This window comes from Narcine bancroftii, chromosome 5 (genome assembly GCF_036971445.1).
Source record: "Narcine bancroftii isolate sNarBan1 chromosome 5, sNarBan1.hap1, whole genome shotgun sequence".
Classification (NCBI taxonomy): domain Eukaryota; kingdom Metazoa; phylum Chordata; class Chondrichthyes; order Torpediniformes; family Narcinidae; genus Narcine; species Narcine bancroftii.
Window position 1 is genome coordinate 208,861,611 of NC_091473.1, and position 24,686 is coordinate 208,886,296.

At 42.8% G+C, this 24,686-nt stretch overlaps 1 protein-coding gene across 1 annotated transcript in view; it reads left to right on the forward strand.

Moving 5' to 3' along the window:
* LOC138765497 (zinc finger protein 208-like) overlaps positions 1-6,615 on the forward strand; it is a 64,139-nt gene extending 57,524 nt beyond the window's left edge. The window contains exons 10-15 of the mRNA XM_069942525.1: positions 399-475; positions 1,827-1,880; positions 2,564-2,804; positions 2,905-5,015; positions 5,610-5,769; positions 6,461-6,615. Of these exons, the coding sequence (XP_069798626.1) occupies positions 399-475; positions 1,827-1,880; positions 2,564-2,804; positions 2,905-5,015; positions 5,610-5,689 (2,563 nt within the window). The 3' untranslated portion in view covers positions 5,690-5,769; positions 6,461-6,615. The remainder of the gene's footprint in view (positions 1-398; positions 476-1,826; positions 1,881-2,563; positions 2,805-2,904; positions 5,016-5,609; positions 5,770-6,460) is intronic.
* Positions 6,616-24,686: the final 18,071 nt, after the last annotated feature.

The following is a 24,686-nucleotide window of genomic DNA, read 5'->3' on the forward strand; positions in this document are numbered from 1 at the left end:
TACAGAGATATCTTCCCCCTAACATTCTTCTGCCTCCTGGATTGGTTTAGCATTAGGTAATTCTGCCCACGTGGATTCTAACTTCTTATCAATTTATGTGCCTTCCTGCAAAGTTGTTAGCCAGGAAATATCATGTCTTTGTTCTTTACTCATTAATCAATCCCCAAGACTTGCTAAAGCTATCTACTTGCTATCCTGTTTTGAAGATCCTTATTTTATTATACTTTTATAACCCTTCCTCCCATTCCATCATCCCTTCACCCTGATTTAACCCTCATTTCTAATGAGCACTTGTTTGACTCCTCACATTCCAGTATCTCTTCACCTTAAGTTAACCCATAATACTTTATTCTTAATTAGCACTTGCTTGACTCCTCACGTTCCAATATCCCTTACAGGGACATGGGGATAGATAGGGAGGGGGGGAGGATGAAGTCTGCAGACACCGTGAAATGCTGCAGGAACTCAGCATGTGGTCAGTGTCTGGGTTTAAGAGGCAGATGGGTGAAGATGGGTCAGTTCCAGGTGGATTTTGATGGAAATAACTGCTTTGTTGGGGGGGGGGGGGGGTCCTAAATTGCTGGGAATGTAAGGGGTGTGGGCATATTCTGAGGGGTTGCCCTGCTGGCGAGCTGCGCTTTCCTCTTGTTGAATTACCCGTGATCACTTTGTGCAGTGGGACAGACAAAAGTTGTTAATTAGATTGGGATGGAAGGATAGGCAAGAAAAAGGTGAGAATTGATGGGGGGGATTGGCTGTGGAGACAGAAGAAAGAGAGAGAGGTACAGGAAAGGGGAGGGGGATTACAGAAACTGGAGAAGTCGATGTTAATGAAACATCAGTGTCTGTCAACACTGTGATTGTAGAAAATCCACTCTTGTAATTTTTTTTAGAGTATCTCCTAGGTCTTGCTTTTGAATACAGCCAGGTAGAATACCCACCTCCACACCACATCTAAAACACATTTTTGAATGTATAACAGGAAGTTATACTGCACCATCCTGGATCTGGCGTCGATGGTCCCTGTCACACTGTCCAGACACAGGTCCTGCCACCAACCTTCATTGTTGTTCCCAAGTCCGTCTCCCATCTCTCCCTTGACCTCAGAGCTGTTCCTCTTGGGGGACATTGGATAAGTGCAGTTTAGACTGACTAAAATCCAAATTTTGTTTGTGGAGGTCACCTTGGAGGTAGCCAGGAAGTGTATAGTGATTTTGTGGAAGTCTGACTCCCAGCTAAATACCACATGATGGAATATGGAAATACAGAGTTGTGTTCCCCTGGAGAAAATCACATTTAACTTACGGAGGTAGAGTGTGGCAACCTTACATGCAGTACCTTGGTTCTCAGATAGATTGATATCCCCCTTTTAAATAGGGATAAGGTCAAATGATCCCACTATGGCCAGAGGTGTGATAATGGAAATAGGACTTAGGGTAGACGACACGCAAACATAAATATATTTATAGAAACCTAAAGGAGAAAGGGAATGTTTGAGATTTATTTAAATTTTAATACCAACAGTTTGTAAATATGGGCTCCATATTTCACAAAATGTATGATATTTATCTTTCAGGTCCTGAGTTTTCTTTTTAGTGTTTTCTTTGAGTGGCATTGCCATTGTGATTTCTTTTCAATACCGGCCTTGATCGGGGTCGTGTGCCTCATGATGAGATAAGTTTCTGGAATGTATTTGCTGTGATATGGGGGTGGGAGGTGGGTGGGTGGTAGTTGGGACAAATTCGGACTTTGGGTTTGCATATGTACATGAATGGCTTTGTTTTTTGGATTTTGTAAATCTGTCAAAAAAAACCCTGTGACTGTAGTAAAACACAGAAATGCTGGAGAAACTCAGCAGATCTCGCAGTGTCCAAAGCAGGGTAAAGAGCGCAGATATTTAATGGACATTTTGGGCCTGAGTCCTTCTGCATACGAGTAAAAAGCAGGAAGTGCCTGAGAGCTGCAGAGAAAGAAAGAAAACAGCAGAGGGAGGAGTATAACACCAACAGACAGACCTACAGAGAAGGGGGTGGGTGGCTAATGGAAGATTGGTTCGTTGGGCACCTCAGCCCATCCGCCGCAATAGCATGGATCACCAGTGACCACCCATTTTAGTTTCCCGCGCCATTACCTTGCCAATGTGTCTTTTCAAAGTCTCATTCATTGCCCGACTGAGACCTTACTCAAACTGGATGAACAACCCCTTGTATTTTGTCTGGGTTACTTCCATCCTGATGGCATTAATGTTTCTGCAGCTCTGCATTTCTCTTGTACTTCTGTCTCCTTTATGCCAGTTCTGCATTCACCGAGCCAATTCTCCCCCCCCCCCCCCCCCCGACCCCCCCCGCCACTGGGTCAATTCTCACCTTCTCTTTTTCCCAGTCTCTTCTCCATTTGTTATTCTGTACTCTTTCATCTGACATTTTCAGGGGATGCCTAGTTTTTCTCGTACTTTACAGAAGGGCTGAGGCCTGAAACTTTGAAAGTAGATCTTCACCTTCTATGGACGCTGTGCAACTAGACAAATTCCTCCAGTGGCTCTGTGTTTTTGTTACAATCACAGCTTCTAGAAACTTTCACGTTTCACTTCAGCCTCCACGTGTCTACCTGTCCGTGATGATCCTCCTCACAGTTCAGGACACTTCCCAGTTCATTGTGTTGCTGGCCATGCCTCCAGGGTGTGTCGTCCTGGAACATTGGCTGCAGAGAATGTCTTTCTCCCTCTCACTCCACCATCTTCTCTTCACAGGGTTAAGAAAACAGTCCGTTTCCAGACAGGAAGCTTCAGACAACGCCACGTTGTGGTCTGACACTCCGACTGGATTCCTCAGGATTGTAGAAGAAGCCAGATTTATCAGTGCATTAGGAGCATGGAGAAACCCTTCACCTGTTGAGTGCATGAACTGGACTTCAGCCAATGGCGGACATGGAGGGTCAGGTGACCAATGATACGTCAGTTGAAACACTCCAAACTGAAGAATGTGGTGAGGAAGAATGTACTGTGGACCCGCTGGAAACACATCCCTGCTCTCACACTGAGGAGAGACCGTTCCCCTGTTCAGAGTGTGGGGAGGGATTCGCCAGCTCGGAGGCACTGCTGCAACACCAGTGTGTCCCCACTAGGGGGAGCCCATTCTTGTGCTCTGACTGTGGAAAGAGCTTCCAAACCTTTCAGGATCTGGTGGAGCATGGGTGTGTTCTCCCCAGGGAGAGTCTGTTCACCTGCCATGTGTGTGGGAAGGGGTTTGCCCAGTCCTCCAGCCTCCTGCAACACCAGAACAATCACTCCAGGGAGGGGGCCTTTAAATGCTGTATGTGCGGGAAGGAGTTCACTCGATCCTCACAGCTGCGACACCACCAGAGCATTCACACCGGGGAGAGACCGTTCACCTGCTCCCTGTGCGGGAGTGCATTCACTCAGTCCTCCCACCTGTTGAGGCACCAGTGGGTTCACACCGGGGAGAAACCCTTCACCTGCTCCCTGTGTGGGAAGGGGTTCTCTCAGCCCTCCGGCCTGCAGGCACACCAGAGAATTCACACTGGGGAAAAACCGTTCACCTGCTCCCTGTGTGGGATTGGATTCACTCAGTCCTCTGCCCTGCTGAGGCACCAGAGAGTTCACACGGGGGAGAAACCGTTCTCTTGCAGCAAGTGCGGAAAGGGGTTTGCCGATTCCTTCTCTCTGCAGGGTCACTGGAGAATTCACACCGGGGAGAGACCGTTCAGCTGCTCCGTGTGTGGGGTTGGATTTACCCTGTCCTCGTGCCTGCTGAGGCACCAGAGAATTCACACCGGGGAGAAACCATTCACCTGCTCCCAATGCGGAAAAGACTTCTCCCGGTCCTCCGGCCTGAGGGCACACCTGCAAGTTCACACTGGAGAGAAACCATTCACGTGCTCCCTGTGTGGGAAAGGGTTCTCTCAGCCCTCTGTCCTGCAGGTACACAAGCGGGTTCACACTGGGGAGAAACCCTTCACCTGCTCCCTGTGCGGGAAGGGGTTTTCTCAGCCCTCTGGCCTGCAGGCACATCAGAGAATTCACACCGGGGAGAAACCGTTCACCTGCTCCCTGTGTGGGATCAGATTCGCTCAGTCCTCCACCCTGCTGAGGCACCAGAGGATCCACACTGGGGAGAAACCGTTCTCTTGTAACAAGTGTGGAAAGGGATTTGCCGATTCCTCCTCTCTGCAGGGTCACTGGAGAATTCACACCGGGGAGAGACCGTTCAGCTGCTCCGTGTGTGGCGTTGGATTTACCCTGTCCTCGAACCTACTGAGGCACCAGAGAGTTCACACCGGGGAGAAACCCTTCACCTGCTCCCTGTGCGGGAAGGGGTTCTCCCGGCCCTCCAGCCTGAGGGCACACCTGCAAGTTCACACTGGAGAGAAACCGTTCATCTGCTCCCTGTGCGGGAAGGGGTTCTCTCAGCCCCACGGACTGCGGAAACACCAACGGATTCACACCGGGGAGAAACCCTTCACCTGCTCCCGATGTGGGATCGGATTCACTCAGTCCTCTGCCCTGCTGAGGCACCAGCGGGTTCACACCGGGGAGAAACCATACGCCTGCTCTCTGTGTGGGAAGGGGTTCTCTCAGCCCTCTGGTTTGCAGGTACACCAGCGGGTTCACACTGGGGAGAGACCCTTCACCTGCTCCCTGTGTGGGAAGGGGTTCTCTCAGGCCTCTGGCCTGCAGGCACATGAATGGGTTCACACTGGGGAACGACCTTTTACCTGCTCGCTCTGTGGGATTGGATTCACTAGCTCCTCAAACCTGCTGAGACACCAGAGCGTTCACACCAGGGAGAAACAATTCTCTTGCAGCAAGTGTGGAAAGCGGTTTGCCCTGTCCTCCTTACTGCAGGCCCACCGGAAAATTCACACTGGAGAGAGATCGTTCACCTGCTCCCTGTGCGGGAAGGAGTTCGCTCAGCTCTCTGGTCTGTGGGGACACCAGCGAATTCACACAGGGAGAAGGAGTGATCCCAAAGGACAGTCAGCATCTTTCCTCTCTGGTAAAAGTGTCACATGCTAAAGGGCATGTGTTTAAGATGAGGGTGGGAGGTTAAGGGAGATGTTTGGGTCAAATATTTTACCCAGAAGGCGGTGAGCACCTGGAACGGGCAACCAGGTGTAGTTGGTTCTTGACAGACCCATGAATATGGGGGGAGGTGGATTATTTGCGGCCAGCAGTTTAGTTTAACTTGGGCATCCTGTTCAGTACAGACACGTGGGCCGAAGGGTCGCTGTTTCAGAGGCCACTGGTTTAAGGATTGTTGTGTTGATGGGGATTTTCCCCGTAGTTTGAGCTCCTTCCAATCTGACTCTCCCCACTATTATTTGGGCTTCTGCCCTCTTTCCCTGCTATTCTGAGTGTGGGGTTCTTGCCATCTATTGCCATCCATGGATGCTGCCTGATCTGCTGAGATGACTGTGGTGGTGACCTCTGACCTGGTGCCTGCATGGCTGGGCTATTGTGACGAGGTCATAAACCAGCCAGGAAACGTCAGCATCATTAACTGCTGGACAAGACATAGCTGTTAAAGTTCCTTTTGGTGTTTGCAATTGATTAAGTTTGAAACTCGATGCTGAAACCTCTGGATTTTCAGATGATGCGGGTGTGCAGATGCGGGATCTAATGCAGGACACAAGTGCTGGAGAAACTCAGAAGATTATGCAGCATCCATAGGGAGTAAAATGCAGTCAGCATTTTGGGCCTGAGCCCTTCCCCAGGAGTGCTGAAAATGAGGCAGACGCCGGAATTAAAAGGTGAGGGGAAGGGGGAGGAGCACGGGTTTACAGGTGGATAGTGGGGAGGGTGGAAGAGAGAGAGAAGGTGAGAAGTGAGAGGGCTAAGAAGGGTAGCTTTCTGATGAGAGAAGGAAGTGAAGGGGGTGGGGAGCTGGAGGAGAGGGAACAGGGATAACAGAAACTGGAGGTTGATATTGATGCCACCTGGTTGGAGAGGGTTGGGACAGAATATAAGGCACAATTCATAATAGTGCTGGAGAAACTCAGCAGGACACACAGCGGCCACAGGAGGGGAAAGGCAGTCGACGTTTCGGACCTGGGCCCTTCATCAGGAATGTGGAAAAACAGGCAGTCGTCTGAGTTAAAAGGGAGGAGCAGGGGCAGCAGCACAGGTGAACTGGTAAGAGGCCCCAGGTGGATGGAGGTGGGAGAAGAGAAAGAAGCCGAGAACTGAAAGTGGAGAGGGCAAAGGGTCTCTGACAGGAGAAGGCAGGGACGTGGGTGGGAGCTGCAGGAAAGGGACAGAGAGATGAGGGAAAGAGAGACTGAAAAGGGGGCTAATGGAAATTGGAAGTCTATGTTCATTCTGTCTGGTTGGAGGCTGCGGAGATTGAATATAAGGTGGTGTCCTTCCAGTTTGGGGGTGGTATCGGTGTTCCAATGGGTTTTTCCCTACAGCTCCAGCTCTCTGTGTTTGTACAATCCCCAGTTGACCTGCTGCACCTGTTCATTGGATTTTTCATCTAAACTGCATCAGATCCCCTGGGTCACTTCGCCTTGTATTTGCTGGGCTGACTGGTACGGATGGGCCTTGTCTGACCTGCACCTTGATGGGCATTGAATAAAAATGGCTGTGATGGGAAAGTTTTAGTCTCATTCTTGACTTCCAAAGCACCTCCTGGGCAACATTATGTTCAGACCAAACAGCGTGTAGCTGCCTGTATGACTTTTCAAGCACATCCACTGCCTGTCCCACTGTAATGTTGTTATTGGGTGACTTGTGGACGACTCCCACCAGTGATTTTTGTCCCCTTTTTTTCCTAATCTCTGTCTGGATCATTCAACCTCTGCTCCTCAGAAACTAGATCATCTCTCACTGTCACCCTGATTTCATCCTGAATCAAGAGTTGTATCCCACCTCCCGATCTCCCTGCCTATCCTTCCAAATTACCTGGTACCCCTAGATATGTAATTCCGAATAATTTCCAAACACGTTTGTGTCGTGTCTACTAAATCACACCCTTTGGACTGATTTGCGCCAACAGTTTATTCACCTTGTTTCCAACACTCTGGGCATTCAGATCAAGTGCCCTCTCACTCGGTGACTTTTTCAATCCAGGTGTAATGTGGCTTTTTTGTCTCTTACATTGATTTCCCCCCCTGTCCTCCACTATGACTGCCTCTTTTCTACCTTTAGCTTCTATCTTCCTTCAGTCTCCCTGCAGATAATGCTATTCCCCTGCAATAGTGGTCTATCCATCCCTGACAGAACTGGTAAATAGTCCCTCCTAGGACATTGAACCCAGTCCTCCCCAGGTGACCATCCAGATGGGCTGGTGGGACAGGTGGACACGTGGGGGATGAAACATGAAGGTGAATGCAGAGTGATGCAGACGGAGGAGCCCTGTCGAGGGGGTTGATTGAAAAAAAAATGAGGAAAAATATAATTTTTTAACGGTAGGGTATCAGCCCTGCCGTATACAGTGAGTTGAACCAGACAATTTAATATACGGATATTTTATATATGTTTTTAAAAGAGATTGTGGGGGTTTAGTGTAGATCACCACAAACAAAGACAATAACACTTCACAAAAGACATTTAAAATGCAAGAGTTGTGCATAAGGGGAGAGGTCATGTCCACAGTGACTGTGCAGAAACTTGGAAGAATGCCTGTGGAGATTTCACAAGTCGGTCTTAATTGGACTGATGCTGTGGAGTAAATGGACTGTTGTTTTGAAAGCAACAGATGGCCAGGTAGAAACTGATTCCGGTGCTGGCAGTCTGTCAGGTTGCAGTTTGCTGTTCTAAGAGGGGTCGTGTGGTTTTGCAAGCAGAGAGAGAAAGAGAGAGAACTGATTTCTGCAGTGGCTTTTGGAAGCTTGTGGAAAATCCCCTTTTGAAGACTGGTTGTGAGTTCTGAGTTCAGCCTGTTGAAAACCTTTGTGGTCTGTACAAAAGGAAAAGTCTGGCTAGAGTGTTTCTTCTGAAATAATGGAAACAAGAGGAACTCGGTGGTGACCTGGAAGAAGAGGTGATCATTTGGAAAATCCTGATGGGGCAAGCTTCTGAAGTGACTGATCAGAGGAAATCAGTTTGTGTGTGTCCAATGAGCAACATATTTCTCTGAAACCAATAAGAACCTTCCTGAGTGGTAACCAATTATCTTTAAGCACCAGAGCCTGGTGAAAATTCATAAATGTTGAATTCTGTGCACAGTATAAGAATTGCCTAAGACCGGTGAACTTGGAGAGTGAGAAGTGAGATTGGACTATGAATCAAAGAACCTTCCTGCATCTATACACATTACATACACGTGCTTATAATTAGAAGGGGGGTAAGTTAATAATAAGTTGAACTTTGATCCTGTTTTCATGTTTAAAGATACTAAAAGTTACTTTTGTTTAAGCAACTGTTTGTCTTGGTGAATTTCTTTTGCTGCTGGGTTTTGGGGTCCTCTGGATCTGTAACAATTTGGGGGATCATCTGTTTGGAATGAAATATTTGGGAGTTTTTGTGATTTATTAGTTAATTGTTTTTTTTTCAAGCTAATTTAAAGCTTGTGTGTGTGGGAAAACAGCAGCAATAGATGTTAGTGGACTTTTGTTACAACCATCACCTGCAGAGCTCCAGAGGAAGAGAAAAGAGGAACTGATGGTCATTGCTAAGGCATTAAAGTTGATTAAAGTCAAGCATTGGATGAGGAAAATACATACACAGAGGATTATAGTGAAGTATATGTGAGGGAAAATTTGTTGAGAAAGACAGACAATTTTCCAGAGGATCTTTTGAATTGGAATTGGAGAATTGAGGGTGAAAGAAGAAAGAGGGGAATTGAGGGTGTAGTAGAAAGAGAGAAATGGGAGTTTGAGTTGCAGAGACAACAATATGAGGCAGAGAAAGTTGCAAAACAGAGGTAGCTGAGAAATGGAGGGAGGATGATGAAAGACAAAAGATTGAAAGGGACAGGCAGTTTCAATTAAAGAAGTTAAAATTGAGATGGAGAGAAGTAAGAGGATTGAGGCTGTAACTCCTGGGAAGAGGTGTTTGGCTAGCAGAGAGGTAAATCTAGTTCCTCCTTTTGATGAGGGAGATGTAGATACATATTTCAGCTTTTTGAAAAGATTGCTGAGAGCTCAAAATAGCCAAAATAAAAGTGTCCTCTAATGCTCCAAAGTATATTAAAGGGGAAAACACAAATTGCATCCTCTAGCTTGACTACAGAGCAAGTTGTAAATTATGATACTGTTAAACAAGCAGTATTGAAGGCTTATGAGTTGGTACAGAAGCATATGGACAAAAATTTAGGAGCTTGGTGAAAACATTGGAAAATCTGTATGTTTTGACCATTGGTGCACCTCAAAGGGAATAAAAAATGATTTTGACATTAAGAGAATTGATATTAATTGAGGAAATTAAAAGGTGTGTTCCAAATGAGATTAAATTATACCTGGATGAGAAAGATGTGGGGAATATGGCAAGAAATGGCTCGGTTAATGGAGGAATATGCCCTGATTCACAAAAACAAATTTCAGTATAGTGAGCCTTTTCAGTGGTTTAATGTGGACAAGATTAGTAAGCCTGTTCAGAAAATTAATGTGGCCTGAGATTAAGTTTTGGGAAAATATTAAGAAAAAAGATGAAGGTAAGGTGGGAAGGGACAAAATTTCTGGATTTATATGTAAGTTTTGTAAGAAACTTGGTTATGTTATTACGAATTGTTTAGTGTTGGAGAAGAGATGAGAAAAGGTTTTTCCAGGCGCATGTATTAGACAGTTGAATTTAAGTACAGATGTTCCATACCTGATAAGGATGTTATGGATGTATTCAAACCTTTTGTGTCAGAGAGCTTGGTTTCAGGAAAGGAGGGAGAATCACAGGTTCCAGTCACTGTTGTTGGAGAATGTTTTAACTCTTGATCAAAAGACGGACACAGGAGAGACCACTTTGATTAGAGGTGTTGGAGTTGAGGTAGAGATCTCTGCACAAAATAGTGTTGAATTCAGAATTAGTTAAAGGACCTATTGTAGTATGAAGTTATTTCAAAGTTACCCACGTTAGGAGTCTCATTTTCATTAGGGAATGATTTGGCAGAGTGTAAAGTTGGGTCAATTTTAAGATTAACAAATAAGCCTCGTAAAGATAACATTGAAGAGGATTCTGAGATATATCCTGCATGTGCTGTAACAAGTTCTTTGTCTTAGAAAATGATGAGAGCAGAGGAAGGTCCAGTTGATGGAGACTTGCCCAGTGCTTCTGAAATAGTCCATATGGAGCAGGTTAAATTTGAGAGTCTGTGTTTGTGTTTGTCAAGAAAAGCATTAATTGAGCAGCAAAAGACGGGTGCTAATCTTGTTGACTTAGACAAAACTGTGAATGAGGAAGAGATTAAACAAATGCCTTGTGGATATTGAAGGATGAATTGTTAATGAGGAAATGGAGACCTCTTGATATTCCTGCTCATAAAGAGTGGGGGGGGGGGGGGGGTGGTGATTCATCAGGTGGCCATTCCTAGAACTTACTGGAATGAAATTTTACATCTAGCCCTCAGTACACCTTTGGGTGGTCATCTTGGTGTAAAGAAAACCATGAATAAGATTTTGAGACAATTTTTCTGCACTGGTTTGAGGAAGGATGGTGTAAATTGGTGCCAGACATGTCACTTTTGTCAGGTTGTGGGGAAACCTGACCAGGGTTTCCCAGTAGCTGCATTACAACCTATTCCTGTTGTTGGGGAACCTATCAATAGGGTTGTTGTGGAATGTGTAGGTCCCCTGCCTAAAACTAAATCTGGGAATCAGTATTGTTAACAATTATGTGTACGGTGTCGAGATTTCCAGAAGCTATACCATTAAGGAATATTAAAGCAAAAACAATAGTAAAGGCTTTGGAAAGATTATTCACTTTTTTTTGGATTACCTAAAGAGAGCCTGAGTGGTCAAGGATCTAAATTTATGTCTGGGTTGTTTCAGCAGTTGATTTATGAGTTGGGAATAAAACAGATCACTTCATCTGCACATCATCCTGAAACTCAGGGAGCTTTGGAAAGATTTCATTCTACTCTTAAATATATGATGAGAATTTATTATCTAGAGAATGGAAAAGATTGGGATGAAGGTATTCATTTATAGTTATTTACAGCAAGGGAGGCTGTGTGGGATTCATTAGGGTTCAGTCCTTTTGAAATTGTGTTTGGACATCTGATTAGAGGATCTTTAATGTTGATAAGAGAACAGTGGGTTAATGACGATGTGCAGTTGGATGCTGGATTATGTTTCTAAGTTTAAAGATAGGTTACAAAAAAGTGTGGGCTCAAGAGAATCTAGAAATGGCTCAGAGTAAAATGAAGCATTTATTTGACAGGAAAGGTCAAGTGAGGAATTTTAAGATAGGAAGTAAAGTGTTAATTTTGTTCCTAACACATGACAATCCTTTGAGAGCTAAATTTTCTGCATGATATGAAGTGAAATCAAAACTGAATGATGTTATTAATCCTCCCTAGTAAACCCAAAGGTATATCCCTCCACCTAATCAAATCTAATTTAATCCTTTTTATTAAAGGAAAATAATTAATTGAATATAATTCTTGAAATTCCGTATTAACATTAATTCCTAAATATTTAATTTGTGTGGTCCACTTCAAATTTGTAATATTTTTATATACTGAATAATCACCTTTACAAATTGTCAAAATTTCACTTTTAGCCCAATTTACTTTGTAACCAGATAATTGGCCATAAATTACTAAACATTCTTGAATTGCAGGTAAAGAAATATCCAGATCCACCAAATATAATAAAACATCATCAGCAAATAAATTAATCTTGTATTTCTCATTCAGAACTCTCATACCTTCAACATTTTCATTTTGACATATTAATTGTGCTAAAGGTTCAATAACTATAGCAAATAAAGCAGGTGACAACCATAAAAATGAATATTTTTCCTAGAATACAATATTTGTTTCAATCAATTCCTTATTTTTAAAAAAAAAAGTTTTTTTAAGGACTTATATAAAGCGATTAGAGAATTCTTATGGAAGGGAAAATTTCTGAGAGTAGCAATGAGAAAATGGATGTGGGATTTTCAATTTGGAGGTTTAAGATTATCGAATTTTCAGCATTATTATGAAGCAGCTCATTTCAAATTTCTTAGTGCATTAATGAATATGGACGGCCCACCTAGTTGGGTAAAGATAGAAATGGCGGTTATTTTAGAAAAATTTCCTCATGAGTTTTTGTTTCGATGGAATAAAAATTTATTACGAACTTATGATGTGCCAATATTGAAATATGTATTGAATTTATGGACAAGTAAACTTAAAAAATTGGGACTTAAAAATATATATTCTGGAAGATTGCCATTATATAATAATCAACTTGTTCCTTTTACGGTCTCCAATGCCACTTTGAAACAATGGGAAAAGAAGGGAATAAAAAATTTATCTGATTGTTTTTCTGAGGGTTGTTTTTGTTCCTTTGACGAATTACAAAGGAAATATGGTATTAGTGCAAATTCTATATTTGTATATTATCAATTAAGATCTTTTGTAAAACAGTTATGTGGTCGACATATGATTTTATTGCCTGAATCTAGTTTTGAAGAATATGTACTTTCAATACCAAAAAAAGGATATATATCTGATTTATATTGTATTTTACAAGAAATTGATAGTAAAAAAGACTGGGATAAAGATAAGTTGAAATGGGAAAAAGATTTAGGACATAAAATAGGTGAAGAAGCTTGGATGGAAATTTGTCAGAATAGTATTCGGAAATTAATTAATGCTAGACTAGCGATGATTAATTATAATTTTATTCATCAGCTATATTTAACGCCGAAGAAATTAAAAAAATTTGGTCTTAGTAAGTTGGATTCTTGTTTTCGATGTGATCAGACGGCCAATACTTTTTTGCATACTGTTTGGCTTTGTGATCGATTGCAACAGTTTTGGAAAGGTATTCAATCTGTTTTTAACAGTTTATATAATATCCATCTTGTATTAGATCCCGATATATTTTTATTAGGGAACATGCAATCATTAATTGATTTAGGTTTAGAGGATTATCAGATTTCATTTATCTATTTAGCTTTAGTTGTGGCTAAGAAATGTATAGCACTTACTTGGAAAGATAGAAATATACTAACTTTAGATAAGTGGTATTTGGAAATGAAATTTTGTTTGACTATGGAAAGGATATCTTTTTCAATTCAGGATAAGATGTCTTTTTATAAGTTAAAGTGGACTCCGTTTGCTAATTATATGCATTTAAGTTTGATTTAAATATCTGTTTAAGCGTGATATTTTAGTATTGACATTTTTTTTGTTGTTGTTAGATTTTTTTTAGGTTAAGTTTTATCTCTTTTTTGTAAGTGAGTATTTTTTTCCATATATAGTATTGTCAATTTTATTAATTCTTCACTCTTTATTTTGTGGGGGGGAGGGTTGGACTAATTTTAAGTTAGACTATTAATATTGTGTTACAATTAACAGGGGGGGGGTTACTTTGTGTGGTTTTCTGATGTAATATTGTAATCATACCTTTTTTAATTTTTTTTCTATTTTTCTTTAAATGTAATTCTTTATTGTATTCATGTTATAAAATTTTAAATAAAGTCTTCAAAAAAAAAACTGAATTATGTTAATTATGTGATTAAACACTCCAGATTGAAGGAATAAAACTCAGGGTTGTCACATAAATATGTTGAAACCTTATTATGAGGATAAGGTTAATGGAGAACAGTCTGTATCAAAGATGTTAGTTGTTGACAGGGTTGAGGAAGTTAAGAATCATAAAATTATGGAAAAAGAGTCTTGTGAGGGTAACCTTAAAGAAACCATGGTTCCTGTGCACCTAACTCAGCAATTTTGAAAAATCTGAAGGAAAAGTTATTTCATCTTAAGTCACAAGAACAGCTGGAGTTGAAGCAGTTACTTTTGAAATATGCACATTTGTTTCCTGATATGCCAAAAAGGATGTCAGTGATTTAACATGATGGGGATGTGGGAGAGGCAAGTCCCATAAACAACTCCCATATAGAATAAACATTCAGAAAAGTAAAATCATGGATCAGGAGGTGGAATATATGCTGAAATATAATATCATTAGACCGAATTCAGATTAGAGTTTTCCTTGTGTTCTGGTACATAAACCAGATGGAACTGTAAGGTTCTGTACAGATTACAGAAAGGTTAATTTAGTAACTAAAACAGATGCTTCTCTTTTCCGAGAATAGATGACTGTATTGATAAAATTGGGAAAGTTAAATTTCTTAACTAAAGTGGATTTGTTGAAGCATTACTGGTGTGTGCCAGTAATAGATAGAGGAAGGATTATTTCTCATTTTATGACACCATCTGGTTTATATGAATATAATATAAATGCCTCTGCAACATTCCAAAGGATGATTAATTCAGTAATCCAAGGATTAACACATACAGATACTTATATTGATGACTTGGCCACAAAAAGTGACACATGGGAAGAACATCTAAGGGAATTGGATAAATTGTTGGCAAGATTAATGAGGAAATGGAGACCTCTTGCAAAGCAAACCTGACTGTCAATTTAGCTCAAAGTGAATTTGGACATGCTATGGTGACATACTTAAGTCATGTAGTTGGTCATGGCAAAGTTGCACTAATTCAAGCTAAGGTGAATGCAATTTCTGAATTTCCTATTCCCAATGGCAAGAAAACAATGAGAAGGTTTTTAGGAATGGCAGGGTATTGTAGGAAATTTTGTTGAAGTTGCTCTTCCCTTAACCAGTCTTGAAGAAAGGGGAGAAATTTGTGTGGACTAAAGTTTGTCAGAGATCTTTGGAAAATTTAAAGGAGATGCTAAGCCATTACCCTGTTTTAAAATCTCCTGATTTTGACAGACCATTTTCTTTAGCAGTGGATACAAAAACATGTAATTGACCATCCAGTAGCCTACTTAAAAAAAAACCCAATGTTCATCAGAGGAACTATTCCACTATTGAGAAGGAACTGTTGTCTATAATATTTGCTATGCAGAATTTTGAGTGTATCTGGGTACCATTCATGAACCAGTTATGATATTTACTAACCACGATCCTCTGGTGTTTTTAAATAAAATAAAGAATAAAAACAAGATTGTTAAACTGGAGTTTAATATTGCAAGAATATAATCTGCAAATTAATTATATCAAATATAATAATGGATTGTTAGTCAAAATGTTAAAATTGAACATGTAAAGAAATATAAATAAGATTGGGATTCATTGTAATAACATGTTATATACTGTGTATTGTTCTCACTGCAGTGATGGTAAAGTCAGTTTAGTTATGACTGAATTTTAACTTGAGAGTTAAAGAGAGTGACGGATTACATTATATTTTATATATTAATATGTTTTTAAAAGAGCTAGATTGTGGGTGGATTAGTGTAGGTCACCACAAACTAAGTCAGTAACACTCCACAAACTAAGTCAGTAACACTTCACAAAAGACATCTCATTTAAAATGCAAAGCTATGCATAAAGAGAGACATCATGTCCACAGTGACTTTATGGAAACTTTGAAGAATCCCTATGGAGACTTCACAAGTAGGTGTTAATTGAACTGATCCTGTGGAATAAATGGATTATTACCAGTGAATTTGGAGGAGTGAGAGGTGAGATTGGACTGTGAATCAAAGAACTTTCCTGCACGTATACACATTACATATGTGTGCACTTAGAATTAGAAGGGGGTTAAGTTAAGTAAATAGTGATAAGTTAGAGTTTGATCCTGTTTTTATGTTTAAAGAAATTAAAAGTAACTTTTGTTGAATTAACCATTTGTCTTGGTGAATTTCTATTGCTGCTGGACTTTGGGGTCCTCTGGATCTGTAACAGTATTTAGCGGTTCAGCTGGTATTGTGGATGCTTCCAACTGGGCTGGGCGCGGTGGGGGGGGGGGGAAGTAAAATTCAACTGGGCTCTAATACTTGATTGGGGGTTGTATCAGAGCCCGGTGGAGTTGATTCGTCTGCAGTGTTAACAGGTAACCCGCTCAACTGGGCATCATTAGTGACGTTAGTGTCTGCGTGCGTGTGTCAGTGTCTGGTAGTTTTAATATCAGGGCAGTTATATTTCACAGGGGGCCAGTAGGGCTGTCAGTGCGCAGCCAGTGAAGTTTTCACAGGGCGACTGGCGGGGCTGTCAGCTTGTACCTGTCCATTAAATCATCTCAAGTTTACTTATACTACCTAATATAATGTAAATAGTTGTTATACTCCAATGACAAGCTGGTCTGTGGGTTTGTCCTAAGTTTGAACAGTCTGAAGCCCACTGCAGTATTTTTCCACAGTCTTATACATTGTACACGTATGTCTTATTAAATTGTGCGTGTTTTTCACCACAGTCTTTTATTCTTTGTGTGTAGGTGCTTTATTCCCGCTATGATTTCACTGCCCTGTGGCATCACACTGGATTTTTCTGGCATTGAGCATGAGGTTGTTAATGACACTGTGGTAATGTCAGCAAATTTATAGATGGGGTTGTTGTTGTACCGAGCCACCCAGTTATAGATGTAAATCAAGTAGAGCAGGGGCTAAGAACACAGCCCTGTGGAGCTGCGGTACTGATGGAGATTTTGGAGGAGCTGTTCTTACCCATCCTCACTTATTGTGGTCTGGAGGTGAACCATAGGACAATGACAGCACAGAAACAGGCCACCTTGCCCCTCTAGTCTGTGCCGAACCATTTCTCTGCCTAGTCCCACTGACCTGCACCCAGTCCATTGCCCTCCATACCTCTCCCATCCATGTACCTGTCCAAATTATCCTTAAATGTTGGAATTGAGCCCGGATGCATCACTTCAGCTGAAAGCTTGTTCCACACAGCCACCACCCTCTGAGTGAAGACATTCCACCTCATGTTCCCCCTCAAATTTCAGCCTTAACCCATGTATCTCACCAACCTTCAGAGGAAGAAACCGATGTACATTTACTCTGCCTATCCCCCTCAATTTTAAATACCTCTATCAAATCTCTCCTCATTCTTCCACACACCAGGGAATAAAGTCCTAACCTGTTTAACCTTTCCTTTTAACTCAGTCCCTGAAGTTGGGCCAAATCCTAGCAAATCTCTGCACTCTCTATCTTATTGACATCCATCCTGTAGTTCGGTGACCAGAACTGCACACAATACTTTAAATTTGGCCTCATCAATGTCTTATACAACTTTACCTTAACATCCCAACTCCTGTACTCAATACTTTGATTTACGAAGGCCAATATGCCAAAAGCTTTCTTCACAACTCTATCCACAGTATGTCACTTTCAGGGAATTATGTATCTATTCTCAGATCGCTCTGTCCTACCTCACTCCCCGACCATTTACCGTCTACGTCCCTTTCTTGGTTTGTCCTTCCAAAATGTAACACCTCACCTCACACTGTCTGCATTAAATTCCATCTGCCATTTTTTAGCTAATTTTTTCAGCTGGTCCAGATCCCACTGCAAGCTTTGAAGACCTTCTTCACTGTACACACCTCATCCAATCTTAGTGTCTTCTGAAAACTTGCTGATCCAGTTTACCACATTATCATCCAGATCATTGATATAGATGACAAATAACAATGGTCCCTGAGGGACACCACTAGTCACGGGACTCCAGTCTGTGAAGCGATCTTCCACCACTACTCTGACTTCTCCCGACCAGCCATCATCGAATCCAGTTCACTACTTCACCATGAATACCTAATGTCTGAACCTTCCTGACTAACCTCCCATCTGGGACCTTGTCAATAGCCTTACTGAAGTCCATGTAGACAACACCCACAGCCTTTCCTTCGTCAACTTTCTTGGTAATCTGAAATCTCTATGAGATTGGTTAGACACAATCTACCATGCACAAAACAATGTTGTCCATCCCTAATTAGTTTCTGCTATCCAGATAATTGTATATCTGATCTCTTAGAACATCTTCCAATAATTTACCTACTATTGAAATCAAGCTCACCGGCCGATAATTTCCAGGGTTACTTTTGGAGCCTTTTTATAAAATGGAATGATATGAGCTACCCTCCCATCCTCCGGCACCACACCTATGGCTAAGGACATTTTAAATATTTCTGTGATTTCTACACTAGCCTTCCCCAAGGCCCAGGAGAATATCTTGTAGGACATTGGGGGATTTATCCATCCTTATTCACTTTATGACAGCAAGCACTTCCTCCTCTTTAATCTATATATGTTCCATGACCTCACTACTTGTTTTCCTTACTTCCTACAACTCTATGCCCATTTCCTTAATGAATACTGAGGGAAAAAAACATTTAAGATCTCCCCCATCTCTTTTGACTTCATACAAAACCGACCACCCTGATCTTCAAGCAGACAAATTTTGTCCCTTATTATCCTTTTGCTCTTAATATACCTGTAGATTTCCTTCACGTTGTCGGCCAAAGCATCCTCATGTCTTCTTTAAGCCTTCCTGATATTTTTCTTGAGCTTTTCTTGGATTTTTATACTCCTCAAGTACCTCATTTGCTCCATGTTGCCCATACTTGTTATACACCTCTCTCTTCTTCTGAACCAGATCCCCCATGTTCTTCAAAAGCCAAGGACCCTTGCCTTTGCCAGGAACTTACAAACTCTGTGCTCTCAAAATTTCTCCTTTGGAAGTCTTCCACTTACCTCGCACATTCTTGTTGAAAGCAGCGTGTCTCAATCCACACAATTTAGAACCTGTCTCATTTCCTCAAAATTGGCCTTTTTCCTATTTAGAATCTCAATTCGTGGTCCAGACCTATCCTTCTCCATAATTATCTTGAAATTAGTGGCATTATGATGCCTGGACCCAAAATGTTCCCCTACACATACTTCTATTACCTGTCTTGTCTTGTTCCCAAATACAAGATCCAGTATTTCACTCTCTCTCATTGGTACCTCTATATATCGATTTAGAAAACTTTCCTGAACGCATTTGACAAACTCAAAGCTATCCAGCCCTTTTACAGTAATGGGAGTCCCCGTCAATATGTGGAAAGTTAAAATCTCCAAGTTACGTTTCCTGAAATGTTCCGCTATCTCTCTTCTGATTTGCTCCTCCAATTTTGGTTGACAATTGGGCGGTCTATAATACAACGCCATAAGTGTGGATGTACCTTTATTGTTCCTTAGCTCCACCCATATTCCCTCAGAAGACAAGTCCTCTGGTCTGTTCTGCCTGAGCACAGCTGTGATATTTTCACTGACAAGCAACACCACTCCTACCTTTCACCCCTCCATTCTATCACATCTAAAGCAATGGAAGCCCAGAACATTGAGCTGCCAGTCCTCCCCCTCCTGCAACCGAGTTTCAGTGATGGCCATAATGTCATAATTCCACGTGCCAATGCACGCTCTAAGCTTGTGAAGAACTCCAGGATCCATTTACACAGTGGGTTATTGAGGCCAGCTCTTGGAGTTTGCTGATTAGTTTTGAGGGGATAATGGAGTTAAATGCTGAATTTAGTTCTATAAAGGGCATCCTGATTTGAGGATCTTTGCTGTCCAGGTGGTTTGGGGCTTTATGTTGAGCCAGTGAGATGGTGTCTGCCATAGACCTGTTGCTGCAGAAGGCATATTAGAATGGAGCCATGTGACCAGTCAGACTTCAACACTAGCCTTTCAAAACATTTCATCATAGTTGATGTAAGAGCCACTGGCTAGTTGCCATTTAAGCAGTCTACCATACTTTTCTTGGGCACAGGTACGATTGAGGCCTGTTTGAAACAAATGGGTAACCACACCATGCCGGAGTGAGATGTTGAAGGTATCTATGGATAAATTGGCAAGATGGTAAGTACAGCTTTTCAGTACTCAGCTGGGTACTCCCTCCGGACTGGAACCTTGGATTCGATCTCCTGAAGGCAGTCTGCATGTCATTTTCAGATAAAGCTTAGTGCACCAGATTTGGTTTTTTAGCAGGTTATATCACTGAGGACCTGTCATAGCTGCCGGGTATCCTTCGATGTTTCCATTCTCATCCCATCCGTGATCCCCTCTTTATCTGTGGGAAGGCTTTTCATATGTCGCACCTGCTCCTTCTGAATTTCTGGCTCTCAGCAGATTCCAAATGTGATTAATCATCCAGGGCTTCTGGTTGGGGAAATCCTACACACTCACACACAGCTGTTTGATCAAATAAATAGCGGCCCTGGTGTAATCATTCAGGTCCTCAGCTGAGTCTTGAACACCGCCCAATTCACCGACTTGGGTAGTCCTGTAACCGTTCTTCAGCCTCCTGTGCCCACCTGCTAGTTGTCCTGGTCTCTGGAGCCTCTCTTTTTCAGATCTGTCTGTATGAAGGCAGAGGGAGCACAGCCAAGTAATCTGATTTGCCAAAATGCAGTCCATGAAAGAACGTTGGGCCTGCTCTAACTTGGTGCAGCACGTTACGTGCTGGTGGTCACAGGGCAGGGTTTTCCTGAGACAGGCCTGGTTAAAGTCACTGACTATGATTTGTAGGGCGTTGGGGTAGTCCGCCTCGTTTAATGATTTGTGGAGAGCTGATATGCATTATCTCATGTATTTATTTTCTTTTTTAATTTAATTCACCTTATTTACGATTAAGTGTTTACGATGTGGTGTATTTCTACATGGTGCAATATGTGAGATAATAAACTCATCTCACCTTAAATGATGATCAGCCTGACCGCTTCGTTTCTCTCCACGGATACTGCCCGACCCGCCGAGTCCCTCCAACTTTTCTCTGTGACCATGGGGATCCACAGGGGAGACTTTTGTCACGGGGGCAGACTGATCGGAGAGGAGGCAGGACTTCCAGGAGAGTGACCGCTCTTCCCCTTCCAGCGGTGATGGCCAATGGGGGGGGGGGGGGGGGGTCAGAATGGTTTTGTTTGGTGGGAAGGCATAAACGCAGGACCATGTTGCAGTTTGTGCAATACACAAAAGTGCAGAAGAAACTCAGCAGGTCACCCAGCAAAGGGATATAACCATCGAATCGGCTCTGAGCCCTTCATTAAGGTGTGTGAAAAGCAGGCAGGTGGGGGTGGAGCACAGACCAACAGAATCAGAATTTATTTATAAATGTCATGAAATTTGTTGTTTTGCAGCTGCATTACAGGTATAAATAATGTTATAAATTACATTTAAAAATAAATAAATTAGTGCAAAAGATATAAAGTGAAGTCATGTCTTTGATTCATTTTCCAAAATAAATCTGAAGGCAGAGGGGAAGAAGGTGGTGTTTTTTTAATACTATTGGGTGTTCATCTTCAGGCTCCTGTACCTCCTTCCTGATGGTAGCAGTGTGAAGAGGCCATGACCTGGGTAGTGAGGGTCCTTGAGGATAGAGGCTGGTTTCTTAAGATACCACCTCTTGTAGATGTCCTTGATGGAGTGAAGTCTGGTGCCTGTGACGGTGCTGGCTGAGTTTGTAACTCTCTTCCTGTCCTGTGTCAGACAGAGATGCAACCAGTCAGAATGCTCTCTACGATACAACCTGTAGACATTTGCAAGACAGATGACATTTGGTGATATTCCCAATCTCCTCAAACTCCTCATGAAGTGTAGCCGCTGGTGAGCCTTCTTCTTGATTTTGCTGTGCTTTTGCTTTTGTTTAAACAACCTCCACAACAAAAAAAACCCCAGAACCTGTTTAGGTTTATTGCTGCAGGGATCCAGTGGCAGAGATAGAGGTGGTTTTGAGACCAGACCAGTGGACATCTCAGGATGGCAGCGCTGTTGTCTTTGGTGCAGACCCAGGAGGTGTGGAACAGCAGTGATGTATCTGTCAGTGGTCCTGTCTCCGTGGCGTCCAACTGCCCAGTGTTTCCATCAATGGCCCTGTGCAGGTTTAAATTGGTGGTTATATTTAACATCAAAGATCCACAGAGTGGGTTCCCTGGATGGTGATGCCCTTGGTTCGACAGGCCAGACCTTGAATGTCATGGACTCAGAGAAAGAAGTGGACCGACGCAGGTCACCAGAGTGGAAGTCAAGTCTCGGAGAAGGTACTGCAGGGAACCACAGCATCCGTGCAGCGCAGGGCTTCATGGTCCAAGGCCTCACACCAGGATGCCAGGTGGAGACCAGCTTTTGGGACACAGATTGGGAGATAATAATAATAATGATATTGTAATATACGATGTACAAATGCTCTGAAATTTGTACTGGTCACAGCCAAACAGACACTTCATAATGAAACCAAAGTATACAGTGAATTATATAAAAAAAAACTACTGCACAGAACAGGCCTTTCGGCCCAGTGTTGTGCTGATCAACTGACTCGAATTTCCCCACTGCATAACCCTACATTTTTTCCAGTTCCATGTACCTAAAAAAAGAGATAGATAATAAATATTCACAGTTACTGTAGGGCCAGCAAACAAGTGACTTTACGAAGGTTCAGGCAATCCATCATGGTGGTGTCGGAGCATGTCTACGATCAGTGCAACAAGGGGAGGTTGAAGAGCCGTTGAAAGGTAGGATGGGAATTTGTGAAGGTGCCGATTGGGATAAGGGCTCCTGAAGGAGCCTGAGTGCTGGCAGCTTCCTTATCATGACTAGGGTTTGCATCAGGGGTCGAGGAGGGTGACCTGGATGCCTAGAGCCCAAGTTCAATGCTGGACTGGACAGGTGGCTGTGCGGCTACGAAGATTAGGCATTGAAAGAGGTGAAAAGATCTTAGGACAATCGATGTCAACAGAGGGATTCTGTTCAGCTTTTCCCTTTCACGTTGATCATGGTGCTAAGATAGTAATGCCTGTTTATTTACAGGGCAAAGGATCGGGTGTACACCAATGTCCCTGGTGTGTACAAAGCTGCTCCCTGCCCCCACTTTGGATACTTCGATCACTTATCTGTCCTGCTAATCACAGCATACAAGTGCAGGCAAAGCAAACTACGCCAGTTTACAGGGTGATCAGGATGTGGCGAGGGGGGGAGGGTGGGGTAAGTATTACAGGACTGCTTTGAGACCACATACTAGAGCTATTTCAGGGAAGTGGTCTCCTACAATGATCATGTAAACATCGAGGAGCACACAAGCTCAGTGACCCCGTGATGAATTATGTCATTTTTTATATTGTATATAGATATGTTTTTGAAGGAGATAGATTGTGGGGGTAGTGTAGGTCACAAACAAACACAAACACTTCATAAAACAGATCTCATTTAAAATGCCAGAGCTTTGCTCAACCAGACACTCCAGGCCCAGTGCCTTTTTAAAGACAATAAAAACTGCTTTGCTAAAAATTTTCATAAGGAGATGCAAATAGAAGAACCCGAACTCAAGGGACTTCACAAGAAGGTGTTAATTGGACATGCTGTGGAGGAATTGATTATTGTTTTGAAAGCAACATATGAACGGGCTCAGAAGTTTGGGTCCAGTGTTCCAATCTGTCTGGTTGCAATTTGCTTTTCTAGAAAGTCATGTGGTTTTGCAAGTGGAGAGAGAGACCAAACAGGCTTTCTCTAAGAGAGAGAGAACTGACTTCTGCAGTGGCTTTTGGAAGCTGGTGGAAAACCCCATTTTGAAGATAGGCTTGAGTTCTGAGTTCAGCCTGTTGAAAACGCTTGTGGTCCATTCAAGAGGACATGGCTGGCTAGAGTGTTTCACCTGAAATAAGGAAAACAAGAGGAACTTGGTGGTGACCTCGAAGAAGAGGTTATCACTTGGAAAACCCATGATGGGGCAAGTTTCTTCGGCAAGACACTGAAGTGGATGATGGAAGTAAATCAGTTTGTGTGTGACCAACAAGAAATGAATATCTCTCCGAAACCAACAAGAGCGGTAACCAATTACCTTTGAGCACCAGAGCTTGGTGAAAATTCATAAGTATTAAATTCTGTGCATGGTATAAGAATTGCCTGATACTGGTGAACTTGAAGGTGAGAAGTGAGATTGGACATATTTCTGAATTTATCTCTTTTTCTTTTTCTTTGGCTTGGCTTCGCGGACGAAGATTTATGGAGGGGGTAAAAAGTCCACGTCAGCTGCAGGCTCGTTTGTGGCTGACCAGTCCGATGCGGGACAGGCAGACACGATTGCAGCGGTTGCAAGGGAAAATTGGTTGGTTGGGGTTGGGTGTTGGGTTTTTCCTCCTTTGCCTTTTGTCAGTGAGGTGGGCTCTGCGGTCTTCTTCAAAGGAGGCTGCTGCCCGCCAAACTGTGAGGCGCCAAGATGCACGGTTTGAGGCGTTATCAGCCCACTGGCGGTGGTCAATGTGGCAGGCACCAAGAGATTTCTTTAGGCAGTCCTTGTACCTTTTCTTTGGTGCACCTCTGTCACGGTGGCCAGTGGAGAGCTCGCCATATAATACGATCTTGGGAAGGCGATGGTCCTCCATTCTGGAGACGTGACCCATCCAGCGCAGCTGGATCTTCAGCAGCGTGGACTCGATGCTGTCGACCTCTGCCATCTCGAGTACCTCGACGTTAGGGGTGTGAGCGCTCCAATGGATGTTGAGGATGGAGCGGAGACAACGCTGGTGGAAGCGTTCTAGGAGCCGTAGGTGGTGCCGGTAGAGGACCCATGATTCGGAGCCGAACAGGAGTGTGGGTATGACAACGGCTCTGTATACGCTTATCTTTGTGAGGTTTTTCAGTTGGTTGTTTTTCCAGACTCTTTTGTGTAGTCTTCCAAAGGCGCTATTTGCCTTGGCGAGTCTGTTGTCTATCTCATTGTCGATCCTTGCATCTGATGAAATGGTGCAGCCGAGATAGGTAAACTGGTTGACCGTTTTGAGTTTTGTGTGCCC